The sequence below is a fragment of the Plectrocnemia conspersa genome, unplaced genomic scaffold (genome assembly GCF_051122295.1).
Source record: "Plectrocnemia conspersa isolate PC_06_02 unplaced genomic scaffold, ASM5112229v1 ptg000009l, whole genome shotgun sequence".
Lineage (NCBI taxonomy): Eukaryota > Metazoa > Arthropoda > Insecta > Trichoptera > Polycentropodidae > Plectrocnemia > Plectrocnemia conspersa.
Genome location: NW_028277173.1, coordinates 19,906,549 through 19,923,698, shown reverse-complemented (window position 1 = coordinate 19,923,698; position 17,150 = coordinate 19,906,549). Strand labels below are relative to the sequence as shown.

The following is a 17,150-nucleotide window of genomic DNA, read 5'->3' as shown; positions in this document are numbered from 1 at the left end:
AGTTCCGGTTTTGTCACGGCCTTATAGCTTCCACTTGCTCTCACTTGAAATTCCTTTAACCGGAACTTACTGTCCTGATTTCTATCCTGAACGATTTCCTTCGACATTCTTGGATCTTTACGTATTTATGTACATTAAAAGAAAGTGGTGCTGGCATATTTATTTTTTAATTAATATTCTATATAAAATACAAAGCACATTCTTACGATACGGATAAGTTAAATAAATAAATTATATTTTATGTTGAAAGTCATTTTTTGGTCATGTAGTCTAGCCATCCTTTGTACGGTGCTTGAAAGTAGTCGTCATCACTTAACATTCTTCTTCTTCTGTGGTGGTCATGTGCTTGAACATAGTGAACTTGGTGTCCTCCATCATCTCCACCGGAAGAGGCTAATTTTTTAACACCAATGATTGCTGATAGCATCAACGCCATTGCTGACACCATTAAAGCCTAGAATCAATTTTATTTCATTTTAATAACATATTTCATAACATAAAATAATTTATTAGTTAATAACATAAAAATCTTAAGTTATTCCGATAGCACATAAATTATATTACATCAAATTAATGTTTAATTTTAAATAATTAAATAATATATTGATTGTATTACATCTTATTTATTTTTAATAAAAAATATTAACATACTATGTAGTAAGTACTACTTCGATCGATCAATCCAAATTGATCAAAAATATATGGACCAACCTGTTATAACGGTTCTGTTTTTTCAACTAACTTTTTTAATTGGCGCTATTTTTTCTGAACTATTTGGTTTTAACTTTTTTCTATAGCAATATTTGTATCTCATCTAACCTACAAAATTCATGCATCATACTTTTTGTTATGTATTTTTATTATTTGATTTGCAATCAAAAGTATATTTTATAAGTATGTATGTATTATATTAAGACACTTATGAAATTGTCAATGTATTGATTTTAAAAATGCGTGTAAGTGAAATTCGGAACACCAAATGTAAAATTGCATAAAAAAACATCCGTTATAATTGACAGTGAAAAAATAAGTTAAATGAACCGTTTACCTTACATAGCTTGCAGCTAATTGTGTTTTCTATTAAAATTATTTATAATAATCTGTATGATTTAATTAGGCCGCGAGTTAATGATCACGTCAATGCTACTTTGTAATATTGTAAATTAAAAATTTAATTTATAATACATAAAATAATAATAGTTTTAAATAACTGTTTCTTTCAGATATATTCTTATATTAAGGTAATCACATTTTATTTCACACCCACACACTTATTTTATATTACTTCTAACGAAAATGCATTTAAAAACCAAAGGGGAGTCGGATTTTATGTTCACACAAACAATATGACTGCCGTTCAACCATAAAACTACGTTGGAAATTTATCGAGTACTTTTTCTTTGTTTTCGAGATTTCCTTGGTGACCAATTTGAATGGTGGAAAATTCTCATTCGATTGTAAATGCCGACTACTGCATTCGCAGTTAGAATATAAAGACAATGGAGAAAAGCATAAAATCTTTTTACTTTTTATTAATTTTTAGATTTGGTTTTGATGGTTACTGCTTTTATATTTATAATTTTTTTTATAAACTTAAATATATTATTAAAAATATTATTATTAATTTTATTACTTAACATATCTAATTTACTTTTAACATATTGGTTTATAACACCATAATATTATTATTAAAACTTCTTCAGCTTTTTTAATATATTGTACTAATACGTTTGAACTTGAAATGCACTGAGTATTTACAGACATTTTGAATTATATTTTATTAAATCTTCGGGTGTAACCTGACAAGCGCAAGCCTAGTGCATTACAATGGGGTAAATCTGTAGCAACTAAGAAAGTCAATCAGATATAATGAATACCTACAAAGTAAGTATTAACCACCAGAATAAATGTCTGGGAATCGGTGACATCTATATTTTTAATTCTAAATTATTATATGTAATTCAATTGATAAACAATAATTATCACCATAGCTGTAGCCAGTTTTTTTATAATAGCGCATTTTTTATACATAAAAATTCTAGTGCAGCTGCCGGGGCTCGAGCCCGTAACTTCAGAGTTACTAGTCTGAGACGTTATGGACTACGCTACTACGCTACGAACTATGCTATTATTTTCGCTAATATTAATATTATATGTACAATCATTAATAACATAGTAAAATATTATATATAAAACACCTTTAAAATATTTAAATATCAAAAAAATATTGCAAAAATTTACTACTTGGCAATCCTATGTAAATTTTAATTATATTGAGTTTAATTAAAGTTCTTTATCTGATGAACATTAACAGTTAAAAGCCAAGTTGATTACTAATTAGCATGGTAGACTATTTATCGTAATAAAAACCGATTAAATAATAACGGAAATATAATCTAACAGAAAATAAAATATTTTTGAGAAAAGAGAAACAATTGAAACCATTGTTTTTATTTATATCTATTGAAAAAAAAGTTCGTTATTTTATTATAAATCAAACATAATTTGCTGCGTTATTTTAATTGTATATAACATATATTATTATATATTTTGTGCTACCTTGATTTCATTAAATATAATCTTATATTTTATACAAAATTATATTATACAAAAATAAAGCAACAACGTTAACTTAGGATCTTATTTCCCCTACTTCTTTTAAAAAGTTAAACTCTAATAAATCGTTTAAAAAATGTGTTTTATCCCGCATTAAAAAAATCTTTACTAAAGATACATTACAAAATAAAATCTCTAAATCATAGGTAAGAAAATTTATCACCACTAGGTATCTACATATATTCAAAACACCTTTATCGTGTTTCAAGACTTCTAGAACATATTTTTGTATTGCTTGTTATTTTATTTGTGTTAAATTATATTTTTCATATCTAATTTACTAATATGAAAAAAATAAAAGTAAAATTTCTGTAACTATTCAGTAAAAAAAACTTATTATTATTCTGATTTTTTAATTATAAATGTATTATATTACTAAAATCCTGTATAAGTTCATCTACAGAAGTGGTATAAATATATTAATAATGGCGTAAGTAACTGGGTATATACACAATAAAGGACCAGTTTTATCCCGCTGCTAAGTCGTAAAATACTGCAGGAGGTGAAATAGGTCATGATACCTTAGGTAAGTGAAGCCAATATATACACTTCTATAATATGAAAGCATTAAGCGTATTCTAAGCATTCATAATAAAAATAAAATTGTTCGCCGGAAAACATTACGGAAAGCTATTTCACGCTGTCGGAAATAAATTAAAACGACACTACAGCATAGGTTAGATGATTTTATTTACATAGGATTTTTTCCTACTAAAAGCTGACGATATATTTTTACACTTTAACTCGTAAAACCTCAACGCGCACATTGCTTCTCAAATATATACAAATAGGTATGTACGGCAACCTGGCGTTGGCATCAATAATGGCGGGTTTATATTAGAAAAACGTCCGTCTAAAATCAGTTCCAGTTGCTTCTATGTTCGTGACCTTTTTTTCTTTTGAACTTTCAACCGTAAAAATACAAGAAAGGTCTTTAACATCTACTAGACCGGTTAATTTTATCTTAGAATTAAATAAAAAAATATGTATTGGAGATAAAAGTAAGTAAATCTTTGATCTATGATATAAATACAATGCTTTATAAAATATAAATGAATACTTAAAATAGAATAATCGCTTTAAATCATTTTTTCTATTCTGAATTACAAATATGAGTTATCGCCTTTATTTTAATTTATTATTCATGACATTCATTGTAACAAATACATACAGTTCGGAGCTCGAAAACGTATTTATTTATGGTAAAAGCGTGGATAAATATAACTTATAATTCAATACTTGTGTAAAACTTCTATGTTCTTCTCGTATTTTATTTTATATGTATTTGAATTTAATAACAGTGGTAGAAATAAACATGCTGGTTATTTTTACATAAGACAATAAAAAATGTCTCTGAGAATAGCAGTCTCAAACACAAGGGGTGCATATATGACAGTAATGAGTGATATTAGTGCCGCAATACCACAAGTGCATCATTAGACTAACAGGCCAAGGACAAAGGCGGAAGTTACAAGATGGAATGTAGCTCAAATACATTAAATACCTACACACACATATATATAATGTCGAACAAATTTAAACGTATAATGGCTTACGATCATAGTTATTTTAAAAACAGCTAGTGGTTAAATCTGTTGGTTAAAAATAGCTGCATAGAAAAAGTGATGTTTATTAAAAAAAACGATTAACACTGTAAAAATATTGTATGGCAAAGTAAGATTTATGACCGACTCTAGGAACAACTCAGTGTCTCAATATTTTCAGAAAAAAAAATAATTCAAGGATTTTTTCTCAGGCCTTATGAAACAAGAGTCAATGGTTTTATGTCAATATAATATCAATAAAAAATTATCTCTTTCCTTAAAATATTAAGGACAGTGACAGCTAAATCAACTTTCAATAATTATTTAAGTCAAAATTATCATTATTTTACATTAGTAAATTAGAATATATGTAATAGTTACCTTTTAATATACTAATGTATGTAACTAACGAGGATACGGATCAAAAGAAAAAAAAAAGAAAATTCTTTAATCGACTGGCAAAAGGACTAAAAATTATAAGTCGTTATTTGAGTTCCTTCTTTCACGCTGCACACCAAAAAATCAAAATAAAAATGTATCATCTCTTTCAAAAATGTTCAAACAATTATTGTAAGAATATTTAAAACGCAACCGCGTGCACACGATCAGTGACCACTTAGAATTAAAGAGAGCTTCAAATTATTTCGTAGAGCTAGTGGATAATATCTGAGGTTAAGGTTTTATACTCTAAAACGCCTATTATTTTTATGTTTAACTTATTTATAAATTATTTTCTACAACATGTCAATTACACTAGGGTTCTAATAATGCCATTTTTAATTAGGTTTTTATTTGCAACTTTTTAAATATAAATAGATAATAATTTTACATTCCTAAAAAGGGAATGCACTAAAATGTAAAGGAATATTAAACTTATTTATTGTAATATTTAACACAAATGTTTAATGAAGCTTATTCCGTGTACTATTTGGGTACAAATATGTCTGAATGTAGATAAAAATGTACAAATAGTAAAAATAATTTCTTGTATGCAATACTTGCTTTTTTTAATTTCGCCAGCCATCCCTATCATAAAAAAGAAGGCAATAGGCCGCGGCGACGCGGTCATTTCTCTGCTAAATAACCTAATTACTGGGAACTGTTAAGTACCGTTAGACTTGCCTGAGATAAAGCAAATTGATTATTATGTTGACACTTCGTGCATATCATACAAAAATATGAAACATGTAAAATTAAATTGTATTATGGATATATTTCGGTCCTCTTATACTAAAAGGGATACTATTATTTTACTTTGATTTCATACGTGGCTAAAACTATTTAGTATTATCCCCTACAATTATCAATTTTATTCTCCACTTTTTTGGCATCGTATGGGAGCAACTTAATTTTTGCCTTGAGCGCTAAATAAGCTAGGGCCGGCTCTAAGCAAGCATACAAAGAAATAATATTTTTTCTACGGTCACAAACTTTTTGATGAAAAAGAGTAAGAAAAACGCTTCCTAAAATTTTTTTTAGAAAAAGTCCAAAATGTAATATTAATATTGTGATAATTGTGTACTTGTATTTTTTGATAAAAGTTCCAGCATTTTTCATGTTGTTTTAGCCCAAATTGTTGTTAATGAAATCAATGCTAATTAATAAAACATAATATAAAACTGTTATTTTAAATTACGTTAAATTATCATTATAAAAAACTTCTTTGAACAAAATATTTTATCGCTAACCCAGTTAGCTCAATTATTTTCCCTATCGGTAATAAAAAAAAAGATAATGACGCAAAGTTCAAATTAAAGTATTTACCTTCATTGTAAGAAGACCCAACCCTCCAAAACCGATGGCTGCCAAAGTTTTTGCCATCATAAGTCCCATCAGCAAGAATTCTTGACCTCCCTTCTTTCTTCTTCCAGTCTCTGCTTATGCAATCAGTAATAAATTATATAATAATCCTAATGTTTATATACATACTAATTTATGTAAAATATTTTTCATTTCATTAAAACTGTTTTTATGGTTCGTTAACTGAGATTTTATTTTCTAAAACCGGTTACGCAGATGAGCGCGAATTTTATAAATATTAATTATGAGGTAAATTAAGCAATTTGTGCTTACCGGCTAGATCACTTTGCTTGTTAAACGACCTGAGCGTTTCGGAAAACACTCCATTCATTCCTTCTCTACCGAGAAGATCTGGAATCCTGACTCGGATTTCGTGCTCTTGAAGATATCCAGCTAACTTTCCCAGCATCGTTCCATCGTTGAGGTTCCTACCACCTTCTCCTAAATTACGCGTCTTGACCAATTCGACTCCTTCGATCAATTTTACGTCAGCTACTCCATCTGTGCTCTTGGCTCTGATTAACTGCTGAAGCACGTTTCTGGCTATTCTGATACTTTGGCAGGATAAGGACGTGTCCTTTTCGTCGCACGTTGCAAATCCATAATTATCCAAATTTTCTTCTCCTTCGACAGAATTGAGCTTCTTGTCGTCTTGTGCCCGGCAAGAGACAGATAAAGCGAGCACCAGCAAAACTACACGGCACTTGAACATTGTCTCTATTGTAATAATGCAACCGCTATGTCAACTCTGTGCACAAAACTGAAGCTCTGATTCCGTTCACTGATACTTTATATAGCGAATAATCGCAAAAAGGTGTACAAAATGTACAAAACGCCAAAAGTAGGTGGAGCGAACCAAATAGAAGAATTACAAAAAAAGTAAACAAAGTGCACGAACAACCGACCAGCGGTTTGAGGCCTATCATGGTCCATTAACTCGACGATAAAACCGAAAACGCTTCCTTTTCTTTTTGTGGTACCACTGTCTTATTTTTTCGTCATTTATTTTCTCCCGTTTGCGTTCTGCCCCGGCCTCGAAGATTTGCGTGAAAGTCGGTGAAGACAATTACTGGTGAACCGTTGCGCCCAAAGAACAAGTGCACTCATCAAATTTGCTCAACGACACATGAAAGAGCACCGGCTTTATTTTATGGGCGTTTAATAATAAAACGATTAACGAATCATGAATCAGCCCCAATTCTTGATTATGCCCAGATTGCTCGTGAATTACAGCAAAAAGTGATTTTACATAGCACATTGATCATGGTACATTTGTAATGTAAATTGGTACTTCAATTTATTCATAGCCAAACCCCGCAATGCCCGGCGGCCCATTTTTAATTCAATATATTATATTTATTTAAATAAAATTTACAAAATCTAACATAAGATGCAATTAAAATTAAAAACAAGACTTTTATTTACAATTTTTTAATATATGACACTAACATATAAATGCAATAAAATCATAAACATGTATATTTTTAACTACCATAATAATAGCAACAACCAGCTAGAAGCATTTGATATACAAGTTTGATTATTTTATTTATTTATTAAATCTTCCGCTGTAACCTGACAGGCCCAATGCTTTACAACTGGCTTTATCTGTACCAACTCATTAAGTCAATCATAAATAAATAATTGACAATATAATATAATGTATAAGCAATTTATGTCACTGAAGCTAAGGCGAGTTTATTTTATTAATAGCGCATTTTTTTAAAATAAAACTTCGAATGTCGCTGCCAGGGCTCGAATCCGTAACCTTTGAACTACTAATCTGAGACGCTACGGACTACGCTATTCTTCCCTTTCTGGAACTATACGTTCTATTCTATTGGTAGTACTCCCCTAAGCAAATTTATCGTAATATTATTTTTTCAATCTACGAAAGTTTCGTTTCTTACGGTTGATAAGTCTTTTAAAAAAAAAACACTGATGGATTTAAATGTAATAGACTTAAATGTTCCAGGAGTATTTTATGTAACTTAAGACTTTCAAAAGTATGCGTGACTTTTGTGCAATTCTGAGTGCTGCTTCCTAAAAAAATTCCCATTTACAAGAAATGTTGTTTTTTGCAGGCGGATGATGACTGTGGCAATTAGACATAGATTAAGCTTCAGCTGTAATATGTTATTTAAAGTTATACAATTTATATATTGAAGGATGATATAGGATACAAAAGATCAGCGGACAAAGGCCCGCCGGTCGTTGTCTTACCGTCAAGTCCGCCAAAGAATGTATTGCCCTGTGCCAACATCATGTCAGTGCTACCAGAGTACCACTTTATGTGGTGACCAAAATGATGAAATGTAAAAGATGGAACATTCAAGAGCCCTCTAATGTTCTTAATGTAAATATTCTCGAATATACGACGTTGAATAATGCCCATCAAGTTATTGTCGCTTTCTAAAGGCGTATACATACTTCGCTGATAAAATAAGCAAGTACATCTATTGACTCAATGATTACTGCATGATTGTGATTGATTAGCAAGCTTTGCAAACCTGGATACTTGCAAACCTGGATACACACAGTCACTCGAAGAGACTAGCAGATTCACCTCGTCTGGAAGACGCGCCCCCACTGACAGACGCAAAGATACGACCTGAGACTCCCGAGCACGATTAATACAGCAAGAGGAACTGCCTCCAGACACTCTCACTGTAAGCAACTAAAAGACCTTTGAAGACCTCTCATGTACATCATCCCTGCGCCAGCTTCTTCACCGCCACTCGTTGAAAACATCTCGCTATTTATCGTTTGTCGCAATTGTAGTATTATCTAATAAAATTCTAACGAAATCACACCCCTTAAGATTACAAAATTGCACTATGCTTTTTATTTTTACATTTTCAAAACTTTTAATACAATTTTATTAAATAAATTATAAATTAGAGCTTTGTAGCAAATATCAGTAACATTTAACGATTTCTTAATAAGGCTACTATAATGTCACTAATATTTATGCATATATGTACATATGTATGTACAAATGTATTTTAAAAATACAAATCTCATTTTTTATTTTATTAATTAATTTTAAATCTTTCGTTGTAATCTTTACGATGGAGTAAATATGTACCAACTGAATGAGTCAATCGGGTAAAATACATATCTAAAAAACATTAACCACCTGACAAAATCCGGGAATCGGTGACATATATATAATTAAATGTAAATTATTATGTGTTTTATAATTTATAACCACTACAGCTAGGCACGGTTTTTTTTAAACAATAGTGCAGTTTTTTTATAAATAAAAAGTTGAGTGCTGCTGCTAATACTCGAACTCGCAACCTCCAAGTTACTAGTCTGAGACGTTACAGACTGCGCTGTTCCGTCCTTTTATTTTTTGCTATGGTATTTTATATATAAGTTTATTGTTTATTCGAACAATTATTTGCCTCGTGCATCTAAAAAAACTCAGCACAAAACTATATTTAATGAACGACTGTAGTTAAAATTCTATGCATAATATTAGTTAGACAGATAATAAATAATTCTATTTTTATTTTTATTAATTTTAATTAAAAGTTTTTAAGTGCCATTAATAAGAAATAAAAGTAAAAATATACAACACATACATTTAAATTAACATAGTATTCATACTATCATATTGTTCTCTAAGATTTATTAAATTATACATATAAATCAAAATAAACCTCTAAAATAATTATAATATTGTAATAACATTACATTTATATATTTATAATGAAGTAATAATATTACACTTATACACTTTCATATCAGTATTATTAAATTATATAATAATTAAGTAGATAAACAAATAATATATTAAAATATGCATAGTACCACTCAACGTTTGCCAAACTTTTACATTTATTTTAGCACTTTATTTAAAAGACATATAAAGCAGTGTTTTTTGTAAAAAAAAAGAAAATATTTGTATATTAAATATATTTATTTTTAATTTATAACATATGATTTATTACAAAAGTAAAACTAGAAAAAATATATATATTTTTATGAGAGCATAGCAAAAATATTATATTATGTAATGGAAATATATGAGAATATTAAAAAAATATATTACAATATATATTTATAATATTATTTCAGCAGAAAAACATGATTAAAAAAAATATCTGAAACAATAATTTGTATTTGTATAATAATACATATGTTTAAAAATATATTGTATATATTAAAATTACAATTGCGATTTAAAATTATAAAAAATCACCCACGTATATTTTATAATAGTATTTTTTTATTTAAGCATTATTAAATAATATTATTTTATAATTTTTTCCTTTGATAGATGTCTCTTTAATTTCTTAAAAAAAAAATTATAGTTTAAAACTGATATTTTTTAATTTGTTTTAAATATTTTTAACAAACTATTTATAGGGTTAAGAGATTTTCTAGATTTATTTCCCTTATTTACATTCAAAATTTTTTATTAAAATTAAGTACACCTTTTTATTAGCGTGTTTAAAATTTATATGATAAAGTAAAATAGAAAGAGTATGAATATTCAAATATAAAGCCCTCATTTAAGATTCTCTCTTATAGCATTAATGAAATAACCACTGTGAACTTTACGTTAAACGAAGCTTCATCAGCAAATTTACTCAATACAAAGTATAATATATTCATTAAATTTAGGATTAAAACTACACATTTAACACTATCAATTTGATTAACTGTATATATTGAATTCCTGAATGTAACTTTTTGATCTCAGTTTTATTTCTACACGGTTCACCTTTCGCGGTCTGGCTAAACGAGCGCACTTGTACTTTTATTACTTTTTTTTTGTAATTGTTAACGATTTTGTTCAAGTGTTGGTTTTTTAGATCGTGAGCAGTGGTTGAGGTCCACGATTTAAAATTTCTCGATGTGAAACGGTTAACCATTTGTTTTTGACATACCGAACCATTTCCTTCTGGCTAATGCTGACACAAATACTTTTACTTATGCTCCAATTCGAAGCATGAATATTTAGAGTAGGTACTTGTTGAAAAAATACGTTTAATAGGGTCAATCATATTTATAGTATATTACTGTTTATTATATATGTAAGATTTACTAGAAAGATGGCATTGTTTTTTTGTATAAGAAGATCAACATTGTACAAGAGTAGAAAGGTGGCTAATCACCGATGGTATCTTATTATAAGCGGCGGGTATGATATCACCATCATTAAATAGCATCAAAAAGCAATCTCACTGTATCATTTTACAAACAACGGTCAAATTCGTAGTAAAAAAGATCGTTATAATTTTTAAGGCTTAATTACTAGTCCATAATTTATTATAGCGATATTTTATCATATTCAATCATGGTTATTATGTTATTTTAATATAATTTTATAAAAATCATTTAATACTGAAGTATTTAAATTACACGCCCTAATATATTGACCTGATATTTTCCTTTAATCTTTGCAAGGGCACAAAATAAATTTTAATTAATTATTTCACCGGAAGTTTCGTGTCTAATCTTACCAACCAATTTGTCTTCATAAATCATTATCGGTAAGTATTTTATTAATAGAGGCTATATTCTTTATTAAAACATGACCACACAAAAATTATTTTTATAATCATGAAGTTTTTTCAATGCAGCCATTTTCCTTAAAAACTCCTGGTGTTATATACATATGTATATAACAAAGCAGCATATACCGTGCAATGAGTACCAATATTCATAGACGACTAACAATGACGAACAACTGATATTTATATATGAATGCAAGCGTGAATCATCTCCGAACCATCAATGTTTCTCAAACTTTAAAGAAAAATATTTTTGTCATGAATAATAAATCTTTGTTTAAAGTAATTCATATATAATAGTACATAATAATAAATAAAAAAATTGATTTAGATGATATTAAAATCCAAACTTTTTTGTAATTTGATTTTTAAGATGATTAAAATTCTTGGTACATATATGCTATGACTATTTATAAGCATATATTTATTGTTGTATGAGTCTAAAATACTAATATTTAAGGCCTTATTTAAATTTTCATACCATTTCGCCTTATTAGTCTTACCTTACTACTAAGAAATATGATGAAAATTCTTCCACCTTATTTACTTGGTAAAAAAAAAAAATTATAAGTATTTTTATTTAATCTAAACCTTTTATGAAAACCATATAAATATTAATATTTATTTTAAATAAATTCAAAACATACTACATGTTTAAATAAATTACAAAAAATGTTTAAAAATATACACGACGTTTTCTTCGATGAATTCCTGAAATTCACACAAAGTTTGAGTAAAACTGATCGCTCGAACAGGTGAGTGAGTTTCTCTTATAAAAATGTATGTCAGTGTTACGGCCGAAGAAGAAAACTGTAACGATCTCTTGACGACCCACAAACTAAACAAAAAATCGATATGACCGCTAGATTGGAAAGCACTATTCAATTGTCAAACCCTTGCCTTATTTTATGATACGCATTACAAAAAAAATATTATAGCCTGTATATAATCACAAAGACCAACAAAAAATGGTAAGAATATATAAACAATTTCCAACGGCTCTTTTTCCAGCAGTCGGCGAACGACAGAGCTTTGAGCACGAGCTCTGTGCGTAGGCATAAATCCCTCGCCAATTAAGCTCAGAATTAATTAGCTTTGTCGCATTAAACATTTTTATTTTACAATCGCGAAAAGGTATTTTTATTAAATTGTTTCGCAGTTTTACTAATGAAATGCTTAAAATTTGATCACATAATAATTATTGGAAATTATTGCCTAATGAATCATTTGATACATATGCGGTAACACAATAAATAAATTAAGCCCGTCATATGTATACAGCTTTAGTATTTAAATTTTAATATTCTTATTTGATTAAATTAAGTTTATTTTATAAAACATTTCAAGGTCGATCTAAATAACGATGGAATGTTTATAATTACTACAATATTATATTTAAATATTAACATAACGCAAAATGAATAAATTACCTAATTACATTATATAATTGCTTGAGAAATAATTTACAAAAGCATAATTTAATAAACATGGATAATCTTTCAAGAGATAAAATACATTTCATCCTTATGTACTCAGTTACACGAAATCATATGTAATAGCACAAATTACACTTTACAATATTTTTTTTATTTATTAAATATTATATTATAACTGAAAGCTCTTAACATTTAGTACATGTATATCTTTCTTTAAAAATATATATTTTCAAAGACAATTACAGAAATATAGCAGTCGAGAGTATTTGTAATTTTTCAGTGCAAATGCAAAATTTGATAGATGTTGACATTTAATTTTTCATTGAAAATTAAATAGTGAATAAAAGATTAAAACTCTAAAAAAACTAAAGTCAAATTAAGTCCTTTTAAATCAAAATATACTAAAAATATGCTGTTTTTTTAGTGAGATGTTTTTTAAACTGAAATTTAACTAACAAAATAAGATAACGTGTAACCACATATAGTAATGATCTCGTACCAAAAATGATGATTAGACTCTTTATGGTTTTTGATAATAACTTAAGTAAAGAAATGAATTTAGTTTTACATTAAAGCATTTTTTATATGGAATGAATAAAAAGAAAGTAAGAACAATAGCATATAATGCACAAAATATCACCAACACCCTGTTGAGAAAAAAATGATGACATAAATAAAATCAGAATGTAGATTTTGATTTGTCAAGTCGTTTCATTTATACTAATTAAATTTATTTTCATTAACAACTGTTTTAATAATACGTCTTAAGTAATAAATACATATAAATTATAAAATTGGTACATTAATTATTGACACAATGATTCATGGTAATATTCACAGATATTAGTTTATCCATTATGCTTAACAACGGTCTTTGTTATTTTAACTCCAACCCTCCCATTGGGATTTTCCGAAGCCTGTTGATGCAAAATGGCGTTAGCTTTCGCTGCCATCTCTGCCGCAGCTAAAATTTTCATCTTTCCCACATTTCCGTCTCTTCTCAATATTTCTTTATCCAACCTGCTGATAGCATGAGCTCCAGCCACTTTGATATGCTCATCAATGGCATGGTCTGTCGAATGAACATCTGGCGCAGTCATATGCATATATGGTTCTGGATAATACACCATTGGATATGCATTCTGCGGATATCCGTGAGGGTCGTGTGAATATCCATGAGGGTCGTTGTCTACGTAACTGTGTGGATCCCAGTGGTTTTTGTCGGGATGCTTGCTCAAAATCTGATGTAGGTCGTGCAGGTCTTCGTAGCTGAAACTTTGAGGCTCCTTGGGTTCCGATGGTATCAACGACAATATAGCTCTGACGCCTAAAATTAAGCTTATCAATAGCGATATTTTGCTGCCGATCAGAGATATGGTGCCGATGAATGTGGAAACTACGGCGATTATCGGAATCACGGTGGCCACTTTCAAAAGACCACCCATAAGTATCGGAATTATGAATTTCTCCGCCAGCTTGAACGTGCCTGCAAGAAATGAAAATTCAATTAAAATAGTTCCTTTATGGATTATAGTAATAAATAATAACTTTCAACGAACTAACTTTAACAAAGTACAATATATTTAGAATATAAGTTTTTCATAATAATATGCTTTAGTTATAGTATATGTATTATTAAAAAAAAAGTTAAGAAAAGTATATGTATGTAGTGTCACTGATTAGCTTAATCGAAAAAGTTAGGAAGAATGGTTTTGATCAGAACCAACAATCAATAAACTTTATGAGTACTGTCAATAACTGTTTAAAATTATTGATGGAATTGTATCACATATATTAGGCAAATACTTGCAAAAGAAAAAAAACGTATTACATATACACATATGTTATAAAATGTAAAGAAACTGTAAGTAAATCCTTAAATACAATCCTTATTCTAAAATATAAATAAAACACCAAAAAAAATAAAGTAAAAATACACAGTCTAAAGTTTAGACTGTATATTTTTACGTTCCGAATAACTCTTAATAAATTAAAATAAATTGCATTGTCATTTTTATAATTATTATTAATGAATAAATCCTATTATAATATAATAAAATTGCTCGGATATATATTTGACTTACACCATTTCTTTTGTAGAATGGAGGAAATAAGAATTCTTTATGGAGATTTTATAGGAAAAAGAAACTACGAGAAACTCAATCATAAACTCACTTAATAAATTATGATCAACTGAGTCTATTGAATTTAATTAAAAATATATAAATAATATCTTAAAATAAATAATAAAAGCAAATTATTGATTAGTATTATATATCATAAACTTTGTATCCTTATTTTTTAAAAACATTACGAATACAAAATAATATATTTTATTTTATTTGACAATTAGAGCTTAATAAAATCTATGCAATAATCACTAGTGTTTTAAAATACTTATTTTAAAAAAATATTATAAACTGGATAAGATGAAAGCATTTAATTTAATAGACACTTATTTTCGCTTCTATTCTCAGTATTAGTTTAATTATGGAAATTGGTGAATATATGCATGACTTATTTTCTATGGAATTTTAACATCTGTTTAAATAAAGGTGGTAAAATATAGATTCAGTTACTCTACCTCCAAAATTTTAAATTTAAAAATAAAAATACCTTTAAAGTTTATATTTAAAAATCATTTAAATTTACGAAGCGCTTAATAGACATTTAATAAAATGTTGATAAAAAATCAATAATGTTTTACATGATATTCATTTTAATAGTACATGTCTTAATATTAAAATTAGCTTAAAATTTCTTTATCATTTGTATTTTTGTAAATTTATATCAATTATTATAACTAAACTTGTTTAAAATGATGTTATTTTCTTTAATAAATCAAAAATAATAACATTAAAGTAAAACTTTATCTATAGTAAAAAAAACAGTTTTAAATGTTTTTAAAATTAAATTTATATAAAGCTAAATAGTATTAATAACTTTATAATTATTGTGATAATATTATTTTAGCATCTTAAAAATATGTGAATCTTCATCAATGATAATAATAATAAAGCACCTATTATGCACAAATAAGTAGCTCAATACTATAAACACAATCTAATTCCTCCTTATTTTGATCTTAATTGCTTTATATAATTTATATTGTGAAAATATCTATTGAGTATTGAATACAGCATATACACGTATAAAACATTTATTTTTATAAAAGGTCTTTGATATAGTTAAAGTATGCTTTCCATGAAAAGAGATTCATCTGAGCGATAAGAATGGAAGAGATTTTGTTATCCGGAACTACCGTAGCTTTCAACAAAACCTATTTTATTTAATCACTCAAACTCTTTCACGGTAATGTCATATGTTGCTTTATATTTCATCCTCTTGCCTTTTGGGCACAAATAATAATAAAAAAAAACACAAGCTTTTTGATACAATATGTGAATTGATTTATATGCGTATTGAAAATAACGCATACTTTTACTAACCCGTGTAAACTATTCTGATCAAAATGAAGTTTTTATTGTATAATAATATATAATATATTATATATTTATTTATAAAAATATTAAATGCCATAAGCACGAGTCTTTATAAATACACACAATACTCGCAAATACAATGTTTTAATTGTTTAAATTTTTAAACATCATAAAATGAAGTATTATTATTTTCTTTTTGACGTTGATTGATGACAAGCCTTTTATACAATGTTTATGGAAAATTTTAGTATCACACCCTACGAATATCGATTTAGAAAATGTGCAGGTAAGAGAGGACTATGTAATAAAAAATCAAATATTTTCTGTTCACAAAAAGTTTCATTATAAAATAAAATTATTAAAATAATTGAAACACGCCAACCAAAAGAGACAGGTATAGGAAGGTATGTATATATTTTTAATATACACGCGGTTTAGTATGCCGAAAAAAGATATAACAATACAGCAAGAGATGGCGATACATAATATAGTCGATAAATAATGGAATAAAATTAAAACCTTTTCTTGAATATTATTAAACGGTATTTCTAATGCATTTCTTTTATATGCATTGAAAATATAAATTTTAAATTTTATTTTATTTAACTACGACATTAAAAATATATTAAATTTTTTTAACTATAACGTTTTATTGTCGGTTTTTTGTTATTCACGACTATAAACTCGGCAGTTTTTTTCATAAAAATATCCTTTAGAACTATAATGTAAATACTTTCATGTTGACCTATTTTGTTTATTTGTTATTTCTTGCGAATTTTATTG

At 27.6% G+C, this 17,150-nt stretch overlaps 1 protein-coding gene across 1 annotated transcript; it reads right to left on the bottom strand.

Annotated features, from left to right (window-relative positions):
* Window positions 1–148: 148 nt before the first annotated feature.
* On the bottom strand, window positions 149–7,078 carry Osi5 (Osiris 5). Its single transcript, XM_088192908.1, has 3 exons — window positions 6,234–7,078; window positions 5,925–6,034; window positions 149–454 (listed from the first exon to the last, which is right to left on the bottom strand). Exons 1-3 carry the CDS (start codon window positions 6,670–6,672, stop codon window positions 251–253), a joined length of 753 nt encoding a protein of 250 aa, XP_088049034.1. The 5' UTR covers window positions 6,673–7,078; the 3' UTR covers window positions 149–250.
* Window positions 7,079–17,150: the final 10,072 nt, after the last annotated feature.

Bases quoted from the DNA above. Each gene is read 5' to 3' on its own strand.
- Osi5 (XM_088192908.1), bottom strand. From the start codon at position 6,672: ATGTTCAAGTGCCGTGTAGTTTTGCTGGTGCTCGCTTTATCTGTCTCT. The intron at 6,035-6,233 runs GTAAGCACAAAT...TTGCATAAGCAG, and splicing joins CAAGCAAAGTGATCTAGCCG to AGACTGGAAGAAGAAAGAAG. The intron at 455-5,924 runs GTAAATACTTTA...AATTGATTCTAG, and splicing joins TGGGTCTTCTTACAATGAAG to GCTTTAATGGTGTCAGCAAT.